Here is a 25059-nt window from a genome sequence, read left to right on the forward strand (position 1 = left end):
ACTTCCCCCATTTCTCACAAGCAAAGTGGGCCTTTCTGGTGCTGATTCCCAGGTGGGTGGGCTTGTGTACATTCTAGGGCCCTGTGGGTCTCTCCAGCAAATTCTTCTGTGAGGCTGGGAGTTTCTCCCTCTACCTCAATCCCTACAAGTGTTTTCAATCAAAGGTTTGAGGCTTTATTTCCCCTGCACTGGGACCCTGGGTTGCACAGTCAACCACTCCCCAGTTGTTTCTCCTAGTTTATCTGCCCGTGAATGAGGGACTGCCCAGTCCGCAAGCCTTGCCAGTCCACCCCCTGCTGCCTTGCTGACCAGCTGCAGCTTTGTGCACCCTGCTCCACAATCTGCCACCTTGCCAGAGTCCTCTCTGCCCAGCTGCATGTCTCCACCCCTCCTACCAGTCTGGATGAATGTGTCTCCTTTAACTCCTTGGTTGTTGGACTTTCATACAGTTCGATTTTCTGTGTCTTCTGGTTGTTTTTTGTTTTTCAATTTATTGTTGTCCTTCTTTTGGTTGTGTGAGGAGGCATAGTGTGTCTACCTACGCCTCCATCTTGGCCCGAAGTCTTCAAGACAGTTTTTGAACTTGTTGATTTTGATGCCTTTCAGTGCTTCTGCTGTTTTTCTGTTTCACCTGTTTCACATCATCAAAATATTTCCCCCTGAAACATTTCATCCAAGGAAACAAAAACCCCTCAAGGAGAGATAAGGTAAATAGGGAGGATGGGGCACAGGGGTCTTCCCATTTTGGGTGTGGACAGGTGCACTCATAAATCACCCATCATGAAATGGGCAAAATGTGTTGAAAGTTTTCAAATGAAAGTCCACTTAAGCCAAACACAGCCTCTCACAATGACACTAACTAGTAGACTGACATAGATGGGATCCTAGAACACTCACCTAGCAAGTTAAGCCTATACTACAAGGGGCCCACACTCCAGAAGGTAATTTTGGTGTTTTAAGGGTCCCCCCTCATATATGCAAATGTCCTTCTTGCTCTCTTATTACAGCTGTTGTTTTAAAGTCTATTTTAGGCACTACCCCCCTTGGAAACATGCCCATGCCTTTCTGTCCCCCCACTATACCCCCAGTGTGTTATATTTGCCTTTGCCTTTCTATCTCCAAAGCTCCAAAGGCCCTTCTGCCCAGCTGGTTTACTTTGACTTCTGTAACCTCCTAAATAAACTTCCTAATTTTTAAAAAATATTTTGTTTTGAGAGAGGGAGGGGAAGGAGGGAAGAAACAGAGGGAGAGAAACATTTATATGCAAAAGATACAATCAGTTGCCTCTTACATGCCCTCAACTGGGGACCTGACCTACAACCCAGGCATGTGCCCTGACTGGGAACTGAACCAGTGACCTTTTGATTTACAGGCCAATTATCAATCCACTGAGCCATTCCAGCCGGGGCAATTTTTCTTATAATTTTGGGGGGAAAATTCTATTTTGTCTGATATGTGTTGCTTGCTACACCACCTTCATTTCATTTTCATTGGCATGAAATATCTTTTTCCAGCCTTTTCTTTTCAGTCTGTGTCTTTCAATTTGAAGTGAATCTCTTGTAGACAGTATATGAGTGGGTCTTGTCTTCTTTTCCATGCAGCCACCCTGTGTCTTTTGATTAGAGCATTTAGTGTATTTATATTTAACATAATTATAACCACATTTAACTTATTGGTATTTAATTATTTATATTTTACCTTTCCTCATCTTCTTACATGTCCTTTTAAATTTCATGTAACACTAGTTGGGTGGTGATTACTTCCTTTAGTGTCTTCTTGTTTGGGAGGCTCTTCATCTCTCCTTGGATTATAAATGACAGCCTTAAAAGGCAGAGCAGCAGTCCCCAACCTTTTTGGCACCAGGGACTGGTCTTGTGAAAGACAATTTTTCCATAGTCCAGGGGGATGAGGGGAGACAGGAGGCAAACACAGTCAGGTGGTAATGCAAGTGAAGTTTTGCTTGCTTGCTCACCAATCTCATCCTGCTGTGTGGCCCAGTTCCTAACAAGCCAAGGACCACTACTGGCCCATGCCCATGAGTTGAGGAACCATGGAGTAATCTTCGTTGTAGGTCACTGCTTTTCATGACTTTGCATATTTTGTGCCAATCTCCTAGGGTTTGCTAAGTTTATGAGAAATCAGCTGACAGTCTTCTGGGAGCTCCCCTGTATGTAAATCCCTGCTTTTCTGCTACTGCTTTTAAAATACTCTTCTCAGTATTTCATGATGTGTCTTGGTGTGAGCCTCCTTGGGTTCATCTTGTTTGGGTCTCTGCACTTCCTGGACTCACATATCTAGTTCTTTCATCATTAGAGAAGTTACTAGTCATTATTGCTTCAAACATATTCCCCATCTTTTGTTTCTCTTCTTCTCCTGCCACCACTATGATACAAATGTTGTCCCAGAGGTCACCAAAACTATCCTCATTAAAAAAAACAAAAACAAAACACAACTTGTTCTTTTTGTTGTTCCGACTGGGTGGTTTTTTTTTTTTTTTTTTTTGCTACCATGTAAAACAAATTGATAATTCAATTGTTCATTACAATCTGCTTTTGATTCCATCTAATGTATTGTTCATTTCTGACTGGTTCTTTGCTTACGGATTCTCTCTTTTTGTGTAAGTTTTCACTGAGTTCATCTATTCTTCCTCTAAATTCACTGAGGTTCCTTATAACCAGTGTTTTTAATTCTACTTCCCCTTTTTGCTTTACTCATTTTCTGGAGTTTTGTCCTGTTCTTTTGTTTGGGACATGTTTGTCTCATTTTGGCTGCCTAAGTTTCTAAGTTTCTGTATTAGGTAGATGTATTACGTCTCTCAGTCTTGGCAGGGTGGACTTATGCAGTAGGTGTCCTGTGCAGCTCAGTGGCACAGACTCCCAGGTAAGTGTGCTGAGGGCTCCAAGGGCATTCCTTCTGTGGGTTTGTGTGCCCTCCTCTTGTAGTTGAGCTTTGATTTCTACTGGTACTTCAGTGGTGAGATGAACCTCAAGGCTGACTGGCTATGAGGAGTGTCCACAACTAAGTGAATGAGCTGTTGTTCAGGGGCTGTCCCTATAGAGCAGGATTTACTTTAGTGGGGCTTTGGTTCCTGGTGAATCAAACCTCTGGTTGTGTCATTTATGGAGATAATTTTGTGGTGATCCAGTGCTGTCTGAAGCTGGTTATCAGATGTGTGGGTTCAGGGGTTCTTGGGGCGGATTCTGGTGCAGGCCCAGGGAAGTCACTGCTTGTGTCTAACTCATGGCCACCTGGTGTGAGCTACAAAGTGATCTGTGCTTGGTAGCTGTCTATGCTGCACTCGGAGGCAACTCTGAGAGGACAGCTGCCAATAGTGCCGAAGGCTACTCAGAAAGATGTTCAGGGCATGCAGAAATCAGCTGCAGTTTGTTTGGGGTTTGCAAACTTTGGAAGATTTAGGACAGTCCATAGTGGGGGGCTGAGGATGGGAGCTTGTGAGGAACAGCTGTTGTTAGAGGTTTGGGATGATGTGCAGGTGTGGGGGGCGGGGTTCAGAGAATCACCAGGTTGGGACAAATGGTGTTAACCACTCAGACATGATACCCACCTGCACATCCTATTTGTGCAGGACAAGGTTCAAAGAAGGACCAATGGTGCAGCCAGGACTTCTGTCTGGGAGAGTGTTGCCCCTCTACCCCTGGCCCTAAAGCCAGATAATCCAGTTGTTCCCTGTATGCTCCTGGAGCTTTTCAAACTGCTGTCCCTTTCCTGGAGCTTAAGGTGAGTGTGGATGAGTAAGTCTGTGCTCAGGCCTTTTCAGAGAATGACTGGGTCTATAGCAGCCATCTGTCTCACACAGATGGAATCCCCACTGATTTACACAGCCAGATGTTATGGGGATTCCTCTTCCTTGTACTGAGTGCCCTGGTCTCAGGATCTTGGTATAGGGCTGGGAATCCTTCCTGCTCAGGGAGGACTTCTGTAATTGAGCTATCTCTCCTGATTTTTAACCACTACATGTAGAGTGGGACTAGCCCATTTTGAGTTTCATTTTTATTGTGGCTTACCAATCTTATTGTGGCTTCTTGTTTATATTCTTACCTAGTCTTCATGTGAGTCTCAAGGTTGGTGGTTCAATAAATAATTTAGCTGCAATTTTGACGCAGTCAAGGGAGAAGATGAGCATAGTATTTAATTCTCCATCTTGATGGGAAGTCTCTGGTAGTCCAGGCTTTAAAAAAAACTAAACTAGTTTTGAAATAATTTTAAATTCACAGAAAAGTTGCAAAGACAACACAGATCAAGAATTATCTTCCTTCACCCAACTTCCCATAATTTTAACCTCTTACATAATTAAGGTACACTCTTCAAAACTATGAAATTAGCACTGATATAATTTTTCCACTTATTTCCTTTTCCTGTTCCAGTGTCCAATTTAGGATATCACATTGTGTTTAGTTGTCATGTCCTTCATGTTCTCTGATCTTTACAAGTTTCTTAATCTTTCCTTGTTTATCCAGGTCCTTTATACTTTTCAAGAGTACTGGTCATATATTTTGTACAATGTCTTTTTGTTTGTTTTCATATAATTAGAATGGTGTTATGTTTTAAATTATATTTCATTGATTATGCTATTATAGTTGTCAGAATTTTGCCCCCTTTGCCCCCCTCCACCCAGCACCCCCACTCCCTCAGGCAATCTCCCACCATTGTTTATGTCCATGGGTCATGCATATAGGATTTGTGGCTACTCCATTTCCTACACTGCACTTTACATCCCCATGGCTATTTGTAACAACCTAATTGTACTTCTTAATCTCCTCACTCCTTTACCCATTCCCACACCACCCTCCCATCTGGAAACCATCAAAATACTCTCTGCATCCATGATTCTGAGTTTCTTCTTGTTTGCTTAATTTGTTTTTAAGATTCAATTGTTGGTAGATTTGTATTTGTCATTTCACTGTCCATAGTTTTCTTAAATAAGTCCCTTTAACATTTCATATAATAGTAGCTTGGTGATGATGAATTCCTTGAGCTTTGCCTTGTCTGGGAAGCTCTTTATCTGTTCTTCAACTCAAAATGATGTCTTTGCTGGGTAGAGCAATCTTGGCTGTAGGTCCCTAGTTTTCATGACATTGAATGTTTCTTGCTAATCCCTTCTAGCCTACTGTTTCTTTTGACAAATCAGCTGACAGTCTTATGGGAACTCCCGTGTAGGTTTTCTCTTGGAGCATTTAAGATTCTCTATCTTTAACCTTTGGCATTTTAATTATGGTGTGTCCTGAAGTGGGGCTCTTTGCATCCATTCTGTTTGGGACTCTATGTGCTTCCTGGACTTGCGTGTCTATTTCCTTCATGAAATTAGGCAAGTTTTCTTTCATTATTTTTTCATGTAGATTTCCAATTTCTTCTCTTTCTCTGCTCCTTCTGGCACTCCTTATGTTGGACCTCTTGAAGTTGTCCCAGAGGCTGCTTATACTAACCTTGTTGTTTTTTTTTTTTAGTTCTTTTTCTTCTTGTTTTGATTGGTTGTTGCTTGCTTCCTTATGCTCCGTATCACTCATTTGTTTCTGGGCCTCAACCACTGTGTTTCCCTGTAAATTGTTAATTTCAATTACTGTATCCTTCATTTCTGATGACCTTTTATAGGCTGTTGAGGTCATGACTAAGTTCCTTGTGTTCATTATAAAGTGTTTTGAACTCTGCATCTGAAAGATTGCTTATCTCCCTTTTGTTTAGTTGTTTTTCTGGAGTTTTGACCTGTTCTTTCATTTGGGCCATGTTTCATTGTCCACTCATTTTGGCAGCCTCCCTGTGTGTCTATATATTAAGCAGGAGCTGCTTTGGCTCTTTGTCTTGGTAGCATGGCCTAATGTAGCAGATGTCCTGTAGGGTCCAGTGGCACAGCCTTCCCTATCACCCAAGGTGGGTACTCAAGGCACACCCTTCTCGTGGGTTAAATACACTCTCCCCCTGTAGTTGAGCCTTGGTTATTGTTGGGACATAAATTGGAGGGATCTACCCAGGCCAGTCAGCTGCAAAGATTGTCTGTGACCACTTACGACCACACTCCATGAAGGATCAGTTGTGTTGAGGCAAGGTGGTAGTGCTCTGACTTGGCTTGTAGCTGTCCAATGGGTGTGCTGGCCATGGGGATTCCCAGGTAGTGCAGGCCAGCATCAGCCCCCACCTGTGTTATCTTTGGGGCCACTGTGTCTTAGCTATAAAGCAATCTGAGGCAGCTACTACTTGTGCTGGGCTTAGAGATTCCTGGGCAAAGCCAAGGTGTGAATCTAAGCTCCTGTGCTAGTACCTAGCCGGCGGCTCACTGAGATCCTTTGGCTGTTGCTTGTTTGATAGGATTTAGGAAGTTGTGAAGCAAGAGCCAGGACCTGACATTAATATGGGAAAGTAGCTCGGGTGGGCTCAAAAGTTGGGTTGGGTGGAGTCTCTGGGGATCCCCAAGGCAGATCGAACAGTGTTAGCCAGGTTTATGGATTCTCAGACATAGCACCTTGCTTGACAGCTCTCTGGGGTGGGGAGGTTTAGAAAAGGGACAATGGCCTCTGCTTGCTTGGATACCACACACTTCAGTTTCTCCCTGTATACCACTGGTTCCTTTCAAGTTCTACCCAAGTACTATAGCTCAGAGCGAGTGAGTCTATGTAGGTGAGTGCATATGTGGGTTCTTTAAGAGGAACTGCTAGGGGCTCCAGAATTTTCTTCCACTGACTCAATCCCCACTGGTTTTTGTAGCCAGAAGTTGTGGGGACTTACCTTCCTGGCACTGGAACCCTGGGCTGGGGGGCCTGGTATCCCTACCAAGAAATGCTCCCTAAATTTTTTATCTACTACATGTGGGTGAAGGACCAGCTCATTCCACATCTGCACAACCTCCTACCGGTCTGGATGGATGTGGTTTCTTTAATTCTGTAGTTGTCAGACTCCAATTAATCTTGATTACTGATGGTTCTGAGTGATGGTTCTACACTTTAGTTGTAATTTTGATGTGGTTATGAGAAGAGGCAAGCAGTGTCTGCCTACATAGCCATCTTCATCGGACACATCTGCTTGTTTTTTTTTTTTTAAGAATATCAGAGGCTTAAATTTCCCTTCAAATTTATTACATAAAAGGGAGTATGTTACCACTGTGATTTATGATTGCTGATGTTCAACTTGCACTTAGTTAAGGTGCCATCTGCTAGGCCTCTTAATATAAAGTTACTAGTTTTTCCTTTCCATATTCTGTTCTTTGGAATTAGGTCACTAAATCCAGACTATAATTAAGAAGAAGGAAATTAAGTCCCACCTCCTTGAAGAAAATATACTGCATATATTATAGGGGAGATTTATCCTGTTCCTCCATTTATTTATTTAATCACTTATTTACATTGGCATAGGCTCATGAATACCTTATCCTTTAGGTGATAGTCCAGTACTGTTACTTTGTTGCTTAAACTGTTCCTACTTTGGTCCTTGAGAGCTGTTTTAAGATAACAATGTCACAAAGGTAATCAACAATTTTGTAACACATGGTATGGTAAGTAGTTTTTTGGACATTCTACCAGGATACCAATTAATGTATAATGAAGATATCTTCAGGTTATGTATGAAAAAAATATCAAGTGAAGGCTTGGTGGGGTAGCTAAGTTAGAGCATCATCCTGATACATCAAGGTTGCAGGTTCTTTGAAGACATTCTAAAATCTCTCCCCTTTTACTGCCCTTTCTGTAAATGTGCTTCTAAATATGTCTTCTCTATCACTACATCAGTAAAAGCCTATATAATATTTGGGTGGGACAATTTCCAAACACACGCACCTGATTTTTCTCTAATCCGTCTATCATAATGCTATCAATAGAAGCTTAGCAAATAGTTCCTCTGCTTTAAAACTCTTAACTTCCTATTGCCTATAGGGTAAACTCCAAACTTCTTGGTATCTTTTAAACAAGAAGCTTTATGATCTGCTTTTGCCCACCTTTACAGCCTTATGTCCTGGGTCCCATATCAGATTATTTACAGCTTCCTAAGCATAGTATCAGATCCAGAGAAACTTATTTATAATACTCTCCACCCTCTATTCTTTGCATACTAAACTTAAAACATTTTCCTAGCTCCTTTTAAGTAAGTCCCTTTCTTTTGTGCTCCCCAAAACACATTGTGAATATCTCAATTTTAGCAAGTGTCAATAATTGTTTGTATATTTGTCTGTGTTTTCTTTTGAATTATAAATTCCCTGAGAGCAGAAATTACATCTTATTCATGTATGTATATTCCTTGTACCTGGCGAACAACAGACACAGAGTAATTGCTAAAGGGACAACTACTATTATAATAGTTAAGATTAGAAAACCAAATACATGCACTGGCCAGTGTGGCCTAGTTGGCTGGAATGTCATCCTGTAGACTGAAAGGTCACAGGTTCGATTCCTGGTCAGGGCACATATCCAAGGCTGCAGGTTTGATCCCTGTTCAGGGTACATGTGAGAAAGCAACTAGTCGATGTTTCTCTTTCACACTGATGTTTGCCTCTCCCTTTTTCTCTAAGAGTAATAAAAAAAATGTCCTTGGGTGATGATTAAAAAAAAAATCTAATACAGCCCAGGGTGGTGTGGCTCAGTGGGTTGGAGTATCATCCATAAACCAAAAGGTTGCAGGTTCAACTCCTGGTCAGAGTACATGTCTAGGTTGTGAGTTTGGTCCTCAGTCCAAGCATGTACTAGAGGCAAATGATTGATATTTCTCTCACATTGATGCTTCTCTCCTCCCCCCCTTCTTCCCTTCCTCTCTAAAGCTTTGCCTAAACAAGTTCTGACTTTCAAAGTGATCAAACTAGAAGATACTCCATGATATATTTAGTACTTTTTACTTATTTCCCTTAACTAAAAATCTTTTTCTCAGCTGGTTCTAAGCAGATAGGTAAGCCAGTTTTCTTATGTACCTGAAAAAAATTACTATTAGAAAATCAAGTCACACTTTTATCAACTTATCAAGAGTAATTGTGAAGAGGAGAGATTCTAAAATACCAATTAACAGAAAATTTTCAGTTTGCAATATAATAAATACATGGGTGGACAAAAGTAGGTTTATAATTGTTCATATGGAAAATAACACAATAGTTAATAAATAATACAAGAATAAACTGTTTTGTGTACTGACAACTGTAGACCCAGTTTTGCTCAACCCTGTATATCTGTTTTTTGTCTCTGATTCCTGGCATAGAGTTTCAAAAACCCTTGGAATTCCCTGATAGGAGTGTTCTTTTACACCAAAGAAGTAACTTAAGGTGGACCCTGAGATAGTATCAGTTTGGGGGTCGGCCACCAGAAAGACCAACCACATGACCAGAGGACTGAAACTTTGGGCCAGCCCAATCTACAGTGAATAGAGAGCTAGAAATTGAGTTCAAATACCTGGTCAATGACTTAATCAATTATGACTATATAATGAAGCCCCAATCAAAACTTTGGACACAATGGCCTGGTGGAGCTTCTTGGTTGTTGAATACAATGATGTGCCAGGAGAGCAACATATCCAAATCCAAAGAGATAGCATGGAAGCTCTGTATCCCTCTTTGTGCCCAGACAAAGCCCCATGCAGCTTTTCATTTCCTGATCTGTATCCTTTCTAGTAAAAGTGTAATCATAAGTGGTTTCACTAAGTTCTGTGAGCAGTTCAACCAAATTATCAAAGCTGAATGATTGTGGGAAGCCCCAAATTTGTAGCAGATTGGGCAGTGTGGGTGAATGGGGACAATGAAATTTGCAGCTGGCATCTTCAGTGAAGGCAGTCATCAAAGGACTTTGCTCTTAACTTGTGGGGTCTTCCCTAACTGCAGGTAGTTAGTATCAGAACTAAAATGAATTGTTAGACAACCAGTTGGTGACAGAGAATTGGTGCCAGAACCTTAAAGAGGGTCTCAGTGTTTTTTTGTGTTATTTTTTTAAAGAGAGGGAAAAAAAGTCAACTTCTTTTTCTTCAAACAGATATTTTTGCATGAAATAAACTTCCCTGCTATCTCCTTCCCCGAAGACCATGAAATCCAGGCTCACATACATCCTCACCCCAACTCCTTGTACTGGCCTTCTGAGTGCTTTTAATGTTCATGTAGAGGATACATTTGACATCCTAACCTGTCATCGTACCTCACCCTCACCTCAATTTTCCCAACTTCTAAAAGCTCCTTCTCAGGATTCTTAAATTAGGGGCTGCAAATGCAAATATTTCTTTGTGCCGAATATACTACTTAAATAACTGAACTGGACCATATATATAACACACAACAGAAAACTGTGAGGACTAAGGCAAACTGAAAAGTGCATGCTTCAACTAAAGAGGGTGGGAGAGGGGAGGCTGCCACTATAAGATCCAGCCATTAATGTCATCCAAAAAAAATGTGGATGGTTGTCAGATATTCTGATTTTTTTAAGAGAAGCAGAATTCTGAAGTTCTATGTGAAATCTCCAAATTTTTAAATTTCAGCAACTTTAAAAAAATTTGTAGAGATTATCACAAAAGGTCACAATAAACCAAAGGCTGGTGATTTTTAACCACTATTTTAAATATTGCAGTTCCCCAGAGCTGTCCAAGGCTCTCCTCTTTTCTTACTCTATATTCTCTCTGTAGGGAAGTATCTTCATTCTTATGATGATTAACTGATAATCAGACTATTCATTTATGTACAGTCTGGTTTTTGTAGTGTTTCTACAAAGTGAAACTGTTCATACATAACTGATAAAGAGAAGAATACCAGGATAATACGGAAGTACTGTGAATTCATACATGATTTTTCAAAGCACATTAATGTTTTGAAGCACCAAGTTAGTAGTTAAACAAAAAGTACACTAACCAAAACTAAATGCAGTGAACCATTGAGCAATGCAGTTTTCTTTGGAATGGCCATTCATCCCACATTCTTCCTTGTGGCTCCAATCGGTCACAGGCTTTCCTACAAGCGCTTATTGTTTAGTTTTACCCAATCTTCACACAAAAGAAACAAAACCAAGAAACCAGAACTAGCTATATATGGCATCACTTTATTTATCTGCTAATCACTTACTTTTATGTCTACAACTGAGCAGCTTCAACCCTTCTTTAGATACCCTTCTGTCAAGCTACTTTCTTATTTTCCTACAAAGTCCTCTGTTTGCCCTGGCTGATGTGGCTCAGTGAAATGAGTGCTGGCCTGCAAACCAAAAAGTCACCAGTTCAATTCTCAGTCATGGCACATGTCTGGGTTGTGGGCCAGGTCCCCAGGTGGGGATGTGCCAGAGGGCAACCAATCGATGTATCTCTCACACATTGATGTTTCCCTCCCTCTCTTTCTCCTTCCCTTCCCCTCTCTCTAAAAATTAATAAGTCTTTAGAAAATAAGTCCTCTGTTTTCTGTAGTACTTTCTTATTCATTAAACAACTTGAATGTCTTTTTAACTATTGCTGGCATTTTTTGGAATTATTTTCCTTGCTTATCTAGTTATGAAGTTGTATAGGTTTTGAGAATCTGCTTCTAACTCTGTTGCAAAAGCCATTTAATTCTTAGTGAATGATTTTACCAAATGAGTTTTTCAAAAACTTAGTGAAATGCCCGTATCTCCAGCTTGAACGTTTTTACTGAGCTCCACAACTAGATATCCAACTGCCTGTTCAAAAGCTCTACTTGGATGTTCTAAAGGCATCTGAAAGTTTATACATACTACAAAGCATACTTGTGCCCTCCCTAAACCTGCTCTTCCCATCTTCTCTATATTAGGTCACAGCACCACAATCATACATTCACACAGAAGTCTGCCCACACCCCCATCTAAGTAATATCTCTTCTAGATTACTATTCTGCTATTGCCAACTAACTGGTTTCCTTATAATTATTTTTGTCCTCTAATACTTGAGCTAGAATGATCTTTTAAAAATGCATATCTAAATTCAACAGTCTGTCTTTTGCTTATAGTATAAAATCCAAATTCTTCAATACATGGTCTGGCTTCTTTCTTTCACCACAACTTTCTCACCACCTTCTCTTTTGTAGTCCTTCTTCTACTACAATGATCCTCTTCCCTTACGCTAGTTTTTTAAAAATGACTAAGGTCCTTCCCAGTTCAGGATCTTTAAAAGTATTCTTCACTAAGGCTGAGCAGCTACTAGCTTCCCATTCTTCAAGTTTCAACTTTTTTATCCTCAAGACACAGCTATTAATTCTTATCTAAGTGGGTACCCCCTTTTCCTTAATTATTCACCCTAACAATGTTATATTAATTTGACAGTATTTTTCTCAATTATGCCATTATTTATGTGCTTACCACTATATTGTTTATCCTTTTTCACTAAGTGAAAAGTTAATGAGCTCAAATATCATGTCTTTACTCTCTACTATATACCAGTAGCTAAAACAGTGCTAGAGGATTTGGGATTTAATAAATAAATGAATGAGTAGAATTCTGTTTACCTAGCTAGCTAACTGCTGCTGATCCTTCAGGTAGCAGTTTAGGGTTCCTTTTTCTTTTTGCTTTTTAGGGAGAGAAACATCAATGTATGAGAGATACATCAATCGCCTGCCTCTTGCACACCCCTAGTTGGGTACTTGGCCTGCAACCCAAGCATGTGCCATGACCAGGAATTGAACTGGCAGCCTTTTGGTTCACAGGCCAGCACTCAATCCACTGAGCCAAACCAGTCAGTGCAGGGTTCCTTTTTCAGGGAAGCATTGCTGGGTTAAGCCCCCATTTCATGCTGTCACAGAACCCTGTACTTCATATTAAGATTTATGTATGTACACACACACGAAGGCTGTCCACAAAGTATTTTTCATATAATATGAAAAATAGAGACATTTATTGAAGAAGGTACAAGAAACAGTGTACATTGTACAAGGAGGCCTCAGTCCCCTTCAAAGTATAACACCTCGCCTTCTTCAGGTGTGGAGAACCAGGTGACTTCCATTCGGACAAGTGGGCCTTTGTTTCTGGATCATAGCTATAGACCCAGCATTCATCTCTGGTTATGACCTTCTTGAGGAAATCTGGTTCATGGGTAGTGGTTTGAATCAAATCATTAGCAACTGCAGCATGATGTTCCTTCTGCTAGGTAGCAGAAGCCACAGAACTAATTTTGCCATGATACATTTCATGCCAAGATCCTGGGTCAAAATCTCAGACACAGTAATTTTTGGAATACCCTGATCAGCTTCTAGTTCTAGCACTATCAGTCACCAATCTTTGTTGACTGCAGCTCGTACATGTTCAATATTCTCAGGTGTTCTGCTTGTTACAGGCCTTCCAGAATGTGAATCACTCTCAACAGATTCTCAACCACCTCTGAAGCATTTGTGCCACACTTTTATTTGTGCTGCATTCACTGCATTGTCCCTGAAAGCCTTCTGAATCATCCAAATAGTTTCCGTGGAGGAATGTTCAAGCTTAATGCAAACACTGATGCAGGTTCATAGCTCTACTTGCTCATTTTGAACTCAAAAGACACAAAGTACACATGGTCACTCAACTCTGTCTATTGCCCCCACTGACTAGTAGTACAGTGAAGTCATTATTAATGCATGCTCATTCCTGTCCACTCTCCTTGGATGCAAGGTTGCATCATTACTGCACGAACATTTTTGATATATTAACAATGGCTATACTTTGGACAGACCTCATATATGTGTGTGTGTGTGTGTACACACACACACACACACACACCCCCCTTATATCAATTTTAATGACATTTAATGTGTAATTTTTTTATTCCCCATCTCTTTCACTATAAATTCAATGAGAACAATGAACCTATTATATCACAAGGACCCACAAAGTAGAATACCTGGTAGAAAGTAAATATTCGAAAACTGTTGATTAAGCATTTATCAAAAATTTGTTAAGGGTGGTTACTAGACTTATCATGGTGATCACTTTGTAAGGTATATAAATATTGAATCACTATGTTATACACCTGAAACTAGTAAAATACTGAATGTCAACTGTAATTAAAATATACATATATTTAAAAATCTTTTAAAAATCTAGGGGGTGAATTACATCCCATTTTCTTCAAGAGTACACAATTAAATACTTTACTAAAAGGTCTTAGATTGCTTTTCTATCATCAAATTTTAAAAATAGAAAAAAACTGTTTTGTTGAATTAATCCAATTAAACTTTAAGTTTTTTTCTCTTTATTACAGTGTTAAAACTAAAGAATGCTCAGCTTTTCTACCAATGTAGCTTTTTATTTTTCAAAAGTTCATGAATAATGAAAATCAGGAACAAAACCTTGTTTTCTAGGGCTTTATTTCCTGAAATGCACAAGTTTTTAATCTTTTGGGTGAATAATACCAATTAACACCTATGTGCTTACTATGTGCAAATCATATTGATAAACACTGTAGTATCACATACTTCTTATAATAACCCTACTAATTCCATTTTATAGGAAGTTATATTGAGACTTAAAAAGTTTGCTTGCAGAATCTGATAAAATATATGAACTTTCCCCTGAAAAATACACACAAGCATACACACACATAATTTTACTTACAACATCAGAGGTTTTATGGACTTCCTAAAATTATTTACAAACCCATAGGGTTGAGATTGTTAATTTAAAAATTCTTTACTTAGAGATATTGTCAATATCGGTGATTTTCAACTGGTGTGCCTGTTGCAAGAATTTTTAAAATATGCAATACCAACTATACAGGGGCATTGCCTTCTTTTCTCTTAGACTGTCAAATTAAAAAATGCAACAGCCAGCACAATAGCCATCCAACATGAATGAGTCAAAATTATACCTATTTTTTTGGCCAGATAGACAAAAAATATAATTTCAGTAATTAGTTTGTGTGTGCCAAGAGATGAAAAAGGTTGAAAATCACTGTCCCACATGAATGGACAATGGTTCCTTTCTTAATTTTTATCTTTCAACCCTTAAATGACACTTTCTAGATATTACAAATGAATTATCTAAATTTGTTTCATTCTATTTTGTATCCAATAAAGCAGTTTTTATAAAGATACTTAAAGGTACTCTGCAAAATGAAATCCCTCTGAATATTCAGTTAAATTTCATAAAGTTGATCATTTGAATGCTTAGATTTTTATATGAGACAAACAGGATTAAGATCATACTCTTCCTATAACATAGAAGCATTTGTAATTATTGGATTAGTATATACAAAAAACCCGGCATGGCTACTAACAGATATCCATGAGCCATTTCTCACTAAAGAAACTGTGTAATAATAGCCTACTTGCGTAAGAAAGATAAATCATTTTTCTTGGTTTCCAAAAGATGATTGTTACTTGTTTTGATAGTGATATCTCTTCTCAAAACCCCAAATTAATAGAAAGACATGACTTATTTTACTTCTAGTATCTACTTAAAGTGAGAACTTTGAAGACAGCATTTCAAAATGTTTATAGACACAAAACCCATACATCAATTAAAAGTTCATGTACAGCCCTGGCTGGGTAGCTCAGTTCGTTAGAGCACCATCCCAATATACCAAGGTTGTGGGTTTGATCTCCAGTCAGGGCACAAAGAAAGCAACCCAATGAATGCATAGATGGGTGGAACAACAAAATCAATGTTTCTTTCCCTGTATTAAAAAAATTTTTTTTAAAGTTCAAAAACATGTATTAGGTAACCAGTGGGCAAAATAATCTGTTTCCCTAACATACCCAAGTAGGAGGCAACAAAATGACCCTCTTACCTGACAAGGTCTGTAATGTCCTTTCGTTGGAAGGCAGTGGCTCCTTTCTGTGAGGCCGATTTAGTGAAGTGTCCTGTGTAGAAAACAGTCCAGGGCTGTCAGTCAATTTCTTCCGGCCACTGGAGTTAGGGTTTGAAACTCTGCAGCTGCCTATTGCACTTGTGAAAAGGTTTGTATGTTCATCACTGCTGGCTGGATCAGAGCTGGGAGTGAATCCTCCAAGAGATAAACTTGGAGAAGTTTCTGAACAGTCAATCTGTAAAGGCGTCTGCAATCCCAAGGCCAATGAACTCGATTCTGAAGGCTCTCGGTGGATCCACTGTTCTTCTCTGTTTATTATGCTTTTTGAAGGAGAAAGATGAGGGCAGGACATATGACACCGGTGCTTTTCCTTATGTTTATATCGTTCTCCAACAGTATCCTTTCCAAATCGATAGCGCTTCAAAGTCTCCAGGACGGATCTGGAAGAGCCAGTGTCCATGGAAACCTGGGGTGGCTCAGAAGAACGGTGTTCTCTATGTTTGTGACGGTGTCTGTGTTTGTGCTCAACCATCCAACCATAGGCCATTTCAGGGGGAACACTAGGGTAGGTACTCATGGAAAGGAGGGGAGTCCTGCTGGTTGTAAGAAAGGCCTCCTGTCTAAGGAGCTTATGTTTTTTCTTATGGTATTTGGTGGGATTGAGAAGTAAATGACCAGCATGCATATAGGAAGGAGGTGGAAGTGGAGTAGTGAAAGAAGGAGATGGAGGAGGTGGATAAAGAGTAGGGGGATACCTTCCATAGTAACCCAGTCCTATCGGAGCAGCTGTAAGGGGTGAGGGAGAATAAGGCATGCCATAAGAGGGATAGAATCCAGTACTAGAAAGAGGAAAACTAAGGCTATGCATAAAGGGCATTTCAGCCATTGCCTCCCTCATCTTAGGGGGTCTTCCTCTCTTTTTTTTTAAGTCAGGTTTTCTAATGTAGTGCAAAGGGTCTAAGGGGAAAGAAGGATGTGTATAGAAACTATTAAAGTTGATTCGAAAAATAGTTGGCAGCAGGTCTCGGGGGATAAAATGATGACTTCGATGGGTGATTCGAATTTCACTTAGACGACTTATTAATTCCTCCAGATCTGCAATGAAATCTGGATCCTGTCTATTACGGAGTTGGGGATATTTCTTTTTCCGTTTTCGTTTCTGCCTTTTCATCTTGTCATAGCTGAGGTAATCATGATTCCTGCGCTTACATTTATGCTTATGTTTTTCTTTAAGACTGCTTAGAACTGTAGAGGTTTCAGGGGAAATCAGTGAAACATGCTCAAAGGAATGCCTCCTCTTTTTTTGCCCACAAAATTTCTCTGCCCTATCTGATGTGCTATTATTATCTGTTCCAATTCCACTATCACTGGGAATGGTCTCATCACTATGAGACTCACTAATGGGAGAAGGAGTAGCTTCTTTCAGAGATGTGAGTTCACTCAAATGTGAAGGAGAATTTGGCAACAAAGTAGGAGGAGATAATCGCCTCCTCCCCTTTGAGGCCTTCTTCATTGCAAGAGTCTGAATCATACTGCCCTGTCTGGAGTGTAAATGCAAATATGGCACTGAACTGGGTTCAACAAAGCCTGCATCACTGCTTACAGGGCTCTGACCTCCACTAGTCCCAGAAGACTGAGAGCAAATAGGTGATGGAAGAATCTCAGAACTACTAGTGGATGAAGGCAGTAACGGGGGAAGGATCTGTCCTAATGCTGACCCAGCTGCCTGCTGAGCTGTTTGCTCGAGAACCGCAAGGCTGGTAGGGCTACCAGAAAGAATGCCATTTAAGACAGTTTTTGGTTTTCGACCCCTCCTTTTTCCTATGTAAATGGTTCCTTTCTTACTGACATTTATCTGTTGTCCCAATTTAGAGCCAAATGTGGCAGCAAGATTTGACACTGTATTATGGAGTTTGGATTGCACTTTCCCTTTATTACTTGATTCTACAGAGCTCGAAAGAATCTGATTCAACAGTTTCTTTCTCTTTAAAGTCTTCATTTTATTTATTTTGCGGATAATGGTTTTCATCAACTGTCCATTGTTCCTCTTGATAATTTTTTTATCTGGTTCCATCTCAAGGTCACTCATACTACAGACAGCTGGCCTATGACTGTCATCTAGGTCATCTGGATCCTGAAGTTGATCCTCGCTCTCAAAAAAATCACTGCTACTTCTATGGTTGTCACTTTCAGACTCGAGCTTGCTTGGACTTTCAGTTGCAACAAATGGAGCTACTGATAGTACAGGTGGCTTCATCTTGACTGGTGACCTCATTTGCCTCTTAGGTCTGCCTCTCTTTTTCGGAAAAGGAGACACAGACAGACTTTGTTTGAAGGAAGGAATTTCGATTTCTGGCTGCAAAATTGGGGGTTCTTGTTCTTCCTTAGACTGCAAAGAAAAAACTTTAGAGGCAGGGATTTTTAAAGTCCTCTTAGGTGGACCTTCCAGTTGAGGCATCTCTTTAGATTTAGGTCTTCCTCTTTTGGGCTTATAAATATCAGACAGAAGGTCACTAGAGACACACATACTGGAGGATAGTTTGTGAGTAGCAAAAGACTTATGAGATGGTTTTTCACTGTCAGTTAAGAGAGCAAGAGATGGAGTTGTAGATTTGCTCAGCTTTGGCAAACGGCGTTTAAGAAAGTCATGATCTACAAATGAAGATGGTCCAATGTTTTTCATAAACTTGGCTGGCTCAGAATTACTATGTGATAATGAGCTACATGAAACATTTTTAAACAGCTCTGATCTTTCCAATTCTAGCCCTTTTGGAGATCGGCATGTGCTTCTTGCCACCACTTTAGTCCACCGAGGTTTTCTTCCTTTCCTTTTTTTTAATGGTTTGGACTGCAAACTATTGCTTAGGCTCTCAGCAACTTGGCAGTGTTTGTCAGAGGCAGTTACCGCACCAAGTTTTAGAAAGGGCTTGTTACTAAATAAACTAGTGAAGTTAACAACTGAAGGAGTAATTGTATGTACACTGGATTCAGAAGTCAAACTTGGCTTTTTTCCCAGAGAAGAGCTTATTCTTGGAATATCTATATGTGTAGTTTTTGAATCACTTAGCTCTTTATCAATCCCTTTACATTCAATATTCATGATATGACCCACAGGCCTATGACCAATGTTCAAGTGGGTACTTTCAGAAGTAAATTGGTTCTTTCCACCAGATTCAGAAATTTCTTCCCTTAGTTCTGTAGTAGGACTTAAAAGTAATGAATTAGGAGCCAACTGTGGAGAAGTTTCAGGGGGACTTTTGGATAAAGGATTAACAGATACAGTAGGTGATGGGGAAGGGAGAGTGCTTTCTCCTACTGCACTAAAAGGGGATTTAGCTGTAGATGCATCAGAAGCAGTTCCCATTTGAAAGTCTGGAGAAGTGCAATATACAGGAGGTTGCTTTTCATGCTTTGAGGTTTCATATGACCCCCTTTCACTGGATGAGAAACTATCTTGCTGAATGCATGTTCCTTCATTAAACATTTCTTTCTCCAAATGAATGATTTCTTTTCGAACTGAGAACTTTTCCAATATGCTTTCTTTACTCTGCCGTATAACATTCTTCTCAAAAGTTTTGCTGGTGGCACTGTCTTTCAGGGATTCAGAAAGTTCCTGACTTTCGTGACTAGTGACATTTGTACAAGAAGCCTTAAGTGATTCCTGAGTGGAGAGCAGTGCTTCAGCTTTAAGGTTTAGGGCATCTTTACTGGCCAGTCCTGCCACAGGACAACTCACTAGTTTCTTTCCAATGTCCTTATTAACTAATCCCATTGTTGAATTTGCTACAATCTTCTTTGCACAGTCCTTGGCCACTAGGCCAACAGTAGAACCCAGTTTCTTTCCCAAGTCTTTATTAACCAGTCCAACCACAGTGCCAAATCCTAACTTCTTTCCAGATTCCTTATTCACTAAACCTGGAACAATACCAATTCCTAGCTTCTTTCCTGAATCTTTGCTCACCAGTCCTACTGTAGTGATAGTCCCTGGCTTTTTGCCTATGTCTTTATTAATGAATACCGCTGTAGTGCCAGTTCCTAGTTTTTTCACAGAGTCCTTACTGACCAACCCTACTGCTGCATTAAACACTGTTTTTTTCCCAGGATCTTTAGTTATCAATCCAACTTCTGTGCTAATAGCTGGTTTTTTAATTAAGTCCTTATGTATTATTCCAGCTAGAGAGCCAACACCTGCTTTCCTGATCAAATCCTTGCTAACCAATCCTGAAGAAGTAGAGCCAGTACCTAACTTCTTCAGTTTTGTCTTGGAAGACTTGGAGGGAGGACAAGTTGCAATAAGCTGTGCCAACTTTTCTGTTACACTTGTTCCTCCATTGAGTAATGTCCTGTCCTTTAAATCAGGATCCTGGCTACCAACAAGAGTCGATGATGTTGCATTAATGTAATTTGTCATTTCTGAGTGTACTGGAGAAAGCTTCTTAGACAAAGGATTGTTTTCTCCCTGTGAATGAAGATGGATGTTTTCTTCAGATTGGCACTGAATGGCTGCAATATCACCTGCTTTCTTGTACAACTTTGAAGGGTCCTAAAATTTAAACAAGAAAAAGGTTTTAGAGAGGGTAAACCTTATACCATTTCAATTTACTACTACAATCAAACAAACCTATGGATCACATGTCAGATGCAAGATACGCAATAGTCCTTCAAAAAAAAATCTAACTGAACTAAAATAATCCTAAAATTCATGTGGAATAATTAAAGACTGTGAGTAGCCAATGCACTCTTGAGAAAAAAAGAACGAAGTTGAAGATATCACATTCCCTGATTTCAATGTAAATTACAATGTGACAATAATCAAAAAAAGAGTACTTAACACAAAAACAGACACATAGTTCAATGATACCGAATACAGAGTCCAGAAACAAACCCACATGTACATGGTCAATTAATTTACAACAAAGGAGGCAAGGGTATACAATGAAGAAATAACACTGTCTTCAACAAGTCACGTTGGACAGATACATGGGAAAAAATGGACAGATGATACTATAACCTTATAAAATGCTTTATGCTTGAAAATACTAAATTTTTCTTTTTGTATTCCTAGAAATTCCTTGGTTATTTTATTTATAACATTACTGAGATATAATTCACATACCATAAAACTTACCTTTTAAAGTACAAATTCAATACTTTTTGGTATATTCACAGATCTGCGTAACTACTACCAATAATTTTAGAACATTTCATAAGGTTCCATTTATTTTTGCATATGTATACTTCTAGATGACCTTGAGATCCATTTAAAATTTTTTTTTTAAATTCCAAGTGGATTTTTTAAAAAATATTTTGTTTAGTTACTTTTAGAGAGAAGGGAGGGAAAGAAGAAAGAGAGGCAGAGAAACATCAATGTACAAGAGATACACTGATCTGTTGCCTCTCTCGTGTTTTCCTTACTAATATAAGAAAAACAATATCTCAACATCAACTTTAGCTCCAAAATAACAAAGTAAATTTATTTACTTAGTCAAGCTTTTTGGTGTTACTGGATGTTTACAATTTTATTAATATATATCCTAAACACTGTCAAGTTTATTTCTAAGTATCTCATAAATACTGTTGTTACTTTTGTGAGTAATTTTTTGTTATGTTTTCTAACTCTATAAACTGATGGTGTTCAAGAATACTACTGATTTTATTTAGTTTATAACCTTAAATTTTTGCTCCATGAAAGAATTCATTTTTTCAGCAAATAGGTATTAAGCACCTACTGTTTAAGTGGTAAGAATAACAACAGTGGAAAAAAATCTTTCACCATGGAGGTTTCATTCTAATGCATGAGAGGGGGAATAAAAGATACATGAAATGTGCTGTATGGAAAAGCAGGGAACGAAAGAGGAAAATAAACGGGGGTGGGAAAGGATTTGCAATATCAAAATAGGTTGCCAAGGAAGTCCTCATTGAGAAGATTACATTTACAGAAAAACCCAAAGAAGATGAAAGAAGGATCTACATAACTACCTGACAAAAGGACAATACAAAAACAAAAAAAGAAACAAGAAGTAAGGCTCAGAGGCAGGAGCCTTGTCTGGTATATTCAAGGAATCCGGATTAGCTGGAGTAATCAAGGGAAGAGCAGTTGGGCAGGTGGTAGAGGGTCAGACTTTTTTAGTCTAAGAGATGGGAAGCCACTGGGACATTTTATTAAGAAAAGGTTGTGACGTAATTCTTCATTCAACAAGTATTGGGTGACACTCATTGTTGGAGATACAGCAAAGAATAAAGACAAAAATCCCTGCTCTCATGAAGCGTATTACATGTTAGTAGGAGAGAAACACAATAAAGAAAAACAGTCATTTAAAAAATATTTTTTGTTAGTACGTGGTAACTGCTATGGGAAAAACGGAAGGCAATAGAGAGTGCTAAAACAGAAAATGCAAAACTGAGTTAGGTGTCTAGACTAGGCTTTACTGATCCAGTAACACCTCAGCAAAGACAAGTGAGGCAATTAACAGGAAAATCAGAATGCTACTGTAGCCAGATTTAAGCAATTGACTAGGCTAGAGTAATATGGTATGTAATCAGAGAGGGCTAGTTAGATCATGGAGGGCCTTTAGGACATTATAATGGCTTGTGCTTTTACTCGGAATGAAATGGGGAAGCACTACAAGTTTTTGAGCAAAAAGTGACATGCTTTCACTTACATCTTTAAATACACCCTCCCTCTGTTAGCATAGGTAGCTAGGTAGTTACTCATAAAGGAAGGGAGCAAATGGAATTAGACATTAAGACTAATAAACTAGGGAGCTGAATCGGACATTAAGTCTGATTCACTAGGAAGCCACAACATTCACAGGCTCCCCAGGGGACAATCACATTCTCCACTGAGGGGACTTCATCCTCCACACAGCCAGGAAGAATTGGCCTACCAGTCATTAGCTAAGAGAGGAATAAAAACAGAAGAAAGTCTTTTGCTAGGCACATGCACAGTGGAAATCAGATGACGCAGCAAAAATTCAGGGCATGTACAGTAGGAGCCAAAATGACACAAAAGGGCGCCTGGAAAACAAGGGAAAAAGATTGGATTGGTTAGGGAGAGGGCCCAGCACAATCCTGTGAAAAATTAGAAAAGAGATTGGTTATTTTGAAAGAAACCCTGCTCTCACCAAAGCCCAAAGCAATGTAATCAAAGCTTAAAGGTCTGTCTGGGTAGCATGTGCTTGCCTGATCATTTCAGCACTCTTCTTTCCATAGCAACCATGCTAACCTGGCAGCTGTGCAGCTCCAAGTGCAGACCTGAGTGCAGCAGAACAGCACTGGCCAGAGCACAGCTGGAGACAGAGTCTGAGGTATACTAAGCTTTGGCATGGACTGAACTGAACTATAAAAGCTTTAGATGCCCTGCTGGATGCCAGGCCAATAGCACAGAATAGCTAGACTCTGGCCTTCCTGGGCTCCCTCCACAGCAAGACAAAGCTTAGCCATCTAGTCTGGTCACAGATGAGACACTAAGCACTTGGGGACAGTCTTTCATTTTTGCTCCAATAAATCTTACCACTACACCTCATCCTCCTATGCATGAGTACCTGAAATGTTTTCCTCATGACTTCACTGAAAAGACCAATTTCTACTGGTAACACCTCTAGCTGCTCTCTTCATAAAGCCATAGGGATTCAAGGGTAATAGGATAGAGTCTTGCTGGCAAGCTATATTAATCTTGACAAGAGATGGTAATGACTTAAACTATGGTAAAAACAGTGCAAGTGATGAGAAGATAAAGATTTTGGTAGGAGAATTAAAGGTGATTATCAGGAGCAGTTTCTTTTTGGACAGAAACTGTCTGAAATGCCTTCTAAACATCCATATAAAGGAAGTCTGAGCAGGAAGATTCAAATTTGGAAGGCAACAGCATATAGACATTTAAAATTTAAAGCCTCAAGACTGGTTGATACAACCAGGTGAGAGTGAAAACAAATAGAAGAGTAAAGGAATAAAGACTAATGGTGAGGCATTGCAACATTAAAAGATCAGGAAGATAAAGAACTAGAAAAGACCGAGGAGTCAGAAGATAACATGGAAAAAACCCACACACAGTGAATGTGGGGTACCTTGAAACTGAAGTGAAGGACAGACATATTTCCAAGAATAACTGACAGATCCAATAAAAATCAGAACATCTATCTGTTTGTTAGATTTAGCATTGTGGGGGGGTCTTTGGTAACCATGCAACAGCAGTTTCTATAAAGTGCAAGAGCAAAAATATGATTGGATTGGGTTTTAAAGAGAATGGGCAGAGAGATATTTAAAACCATGTATATAACAAGAGGGAAACAAATATGTGAGAATCTGAGCTAGAAGATAAGTGGCATCAAAGTGGCTTTTAAATGTGAAAAACAATGGCATCTTTTTGGTCTCAAAGGAAATACAACATTTTAAAGAGATGAAAAGCTGTACACTCCTGAAGTTCAATATGTGTATGTATAATATCTCCTAGGCAATAGCTACCAAGTTCTAATGAAATTTACTGAATCATTTCATCGTTCATCCTCTGATGTGAAATGCTACCCTTCTTATATAATAAATTTCTGTACATAAACAAGGCTATTGTTAGATACTACATTCTGGGTTATAGAATTTCTGTCTATCCATTCACCACTACCACAAGATTCTGATAACTTTAAGTTAATTTTATTATCTAGTAAATCTGATCCCTTTGTCATTGCTCTTTTCAGAAATGTCTTGGATTCTCTTATCTTTCCATACAAACTTTACAAGCAACTTATCTAGTGCCAAGAAATAAGTTACTTTGACTTAAATTTGCAAATACCCCAAAGAAGTGAAAGGAGGGATTAAACAGATATTTACACACTGATGTTAGCAGAACTACTCATAAATAGTCAAAAGATGGAAGTAACTCCATCGACATCCATCAATAGATGAACAATAAATAAAATGTGGTATATATGCATACAATGGAATATATTCAGCTTTTAAAAGGAAGGAAATTTTGACACGTTATAACATAGATGAATCTTGAAGACACTATGCTAAATAAGCCAGTCACAAAAAACGAAATACTATATGATTCAATTTACATGAAACAGGGGAAAACTGAGTAAGATCCTAGAGTAGTCAAATTCATAGAAAGTAGAATGGCAGTTGCTAAGGGTTACGGCAAGGGGATAATTGGCAGTCACTGTTTAACGGGTAAAGAATTTCAGTTGTGGAAAGTTGAAAAACCTCTGTAGATGAACAGTAATGATGGTTTCACAATGTGGACATAATGCCCACAGAATTGTACATGTAAAAATGGTTTAAAAGATTTGATGTGCCCTGGCTGGCATAGCTCAGTGGATTGAGTGTGGGCTGCGAACCAAAACATCGCAGGTTCAATTCCCGGTCAGGGCACATGCCTGGGTTGCAGGC

The 25059-nt window shown here is 39.2% G+C and overlaps 1 protein-coding gene and 1 long non-coding RNA gene across 5 annotated transcripts in view; one reads left to right on the forward strand and one right to left on the reverse strand.

Moving 5' to 3' along the window:
• Nucleotides 1–25059, reverse strand: part of ASH1L (ASH1 like histone lysine methyltransferase) — a 230349-nt gene that overhangs the window by 143531 nt on the left and 61759 nt on the right. For all 4 annotated transcript variants that reach the window (XM_036015489.1, XM_028503256.2, XM_036015487.1 and 1 more), the window contains one exon: nucleotides 15655–20218. In XM_036015489.1, coding sequence (XP_035871382.1) covers nucleotides 15655–20218 — 4564 coding nt within the window. The remainder of the gene's footprint in view (nucleotides 1–15654; nucleotides 20219–25059) is intronic.
• On the forward strand, nucleotides 21088–24856 carry LOC118498187. The gene is made up of 2 exons (XR_004900711.1): nucleotides 21088–23381; nucleotides 23665–24856. It is a non-coding gene; the product is annotated as an uncharacterized LOC118498187 (long non-coding RNA).

Source organism: Phyllostomus discolor, chromosome 14 (assembly GCF_004126475.2).
Source record: "Phyllostomus discolor isolate MPI-MPIP mPhyDis1 chromosome 14, mPhyDis1.pri.v3, whole genome shotgun sequence".
In the NCBI taxonomy this organism is placed as follows: Eukaryota; Metazoa; Chordata; class Mammalia; order Chiroptera; family Phyllostomidae; genus Phyllostomus; species Phyllostomus discolor.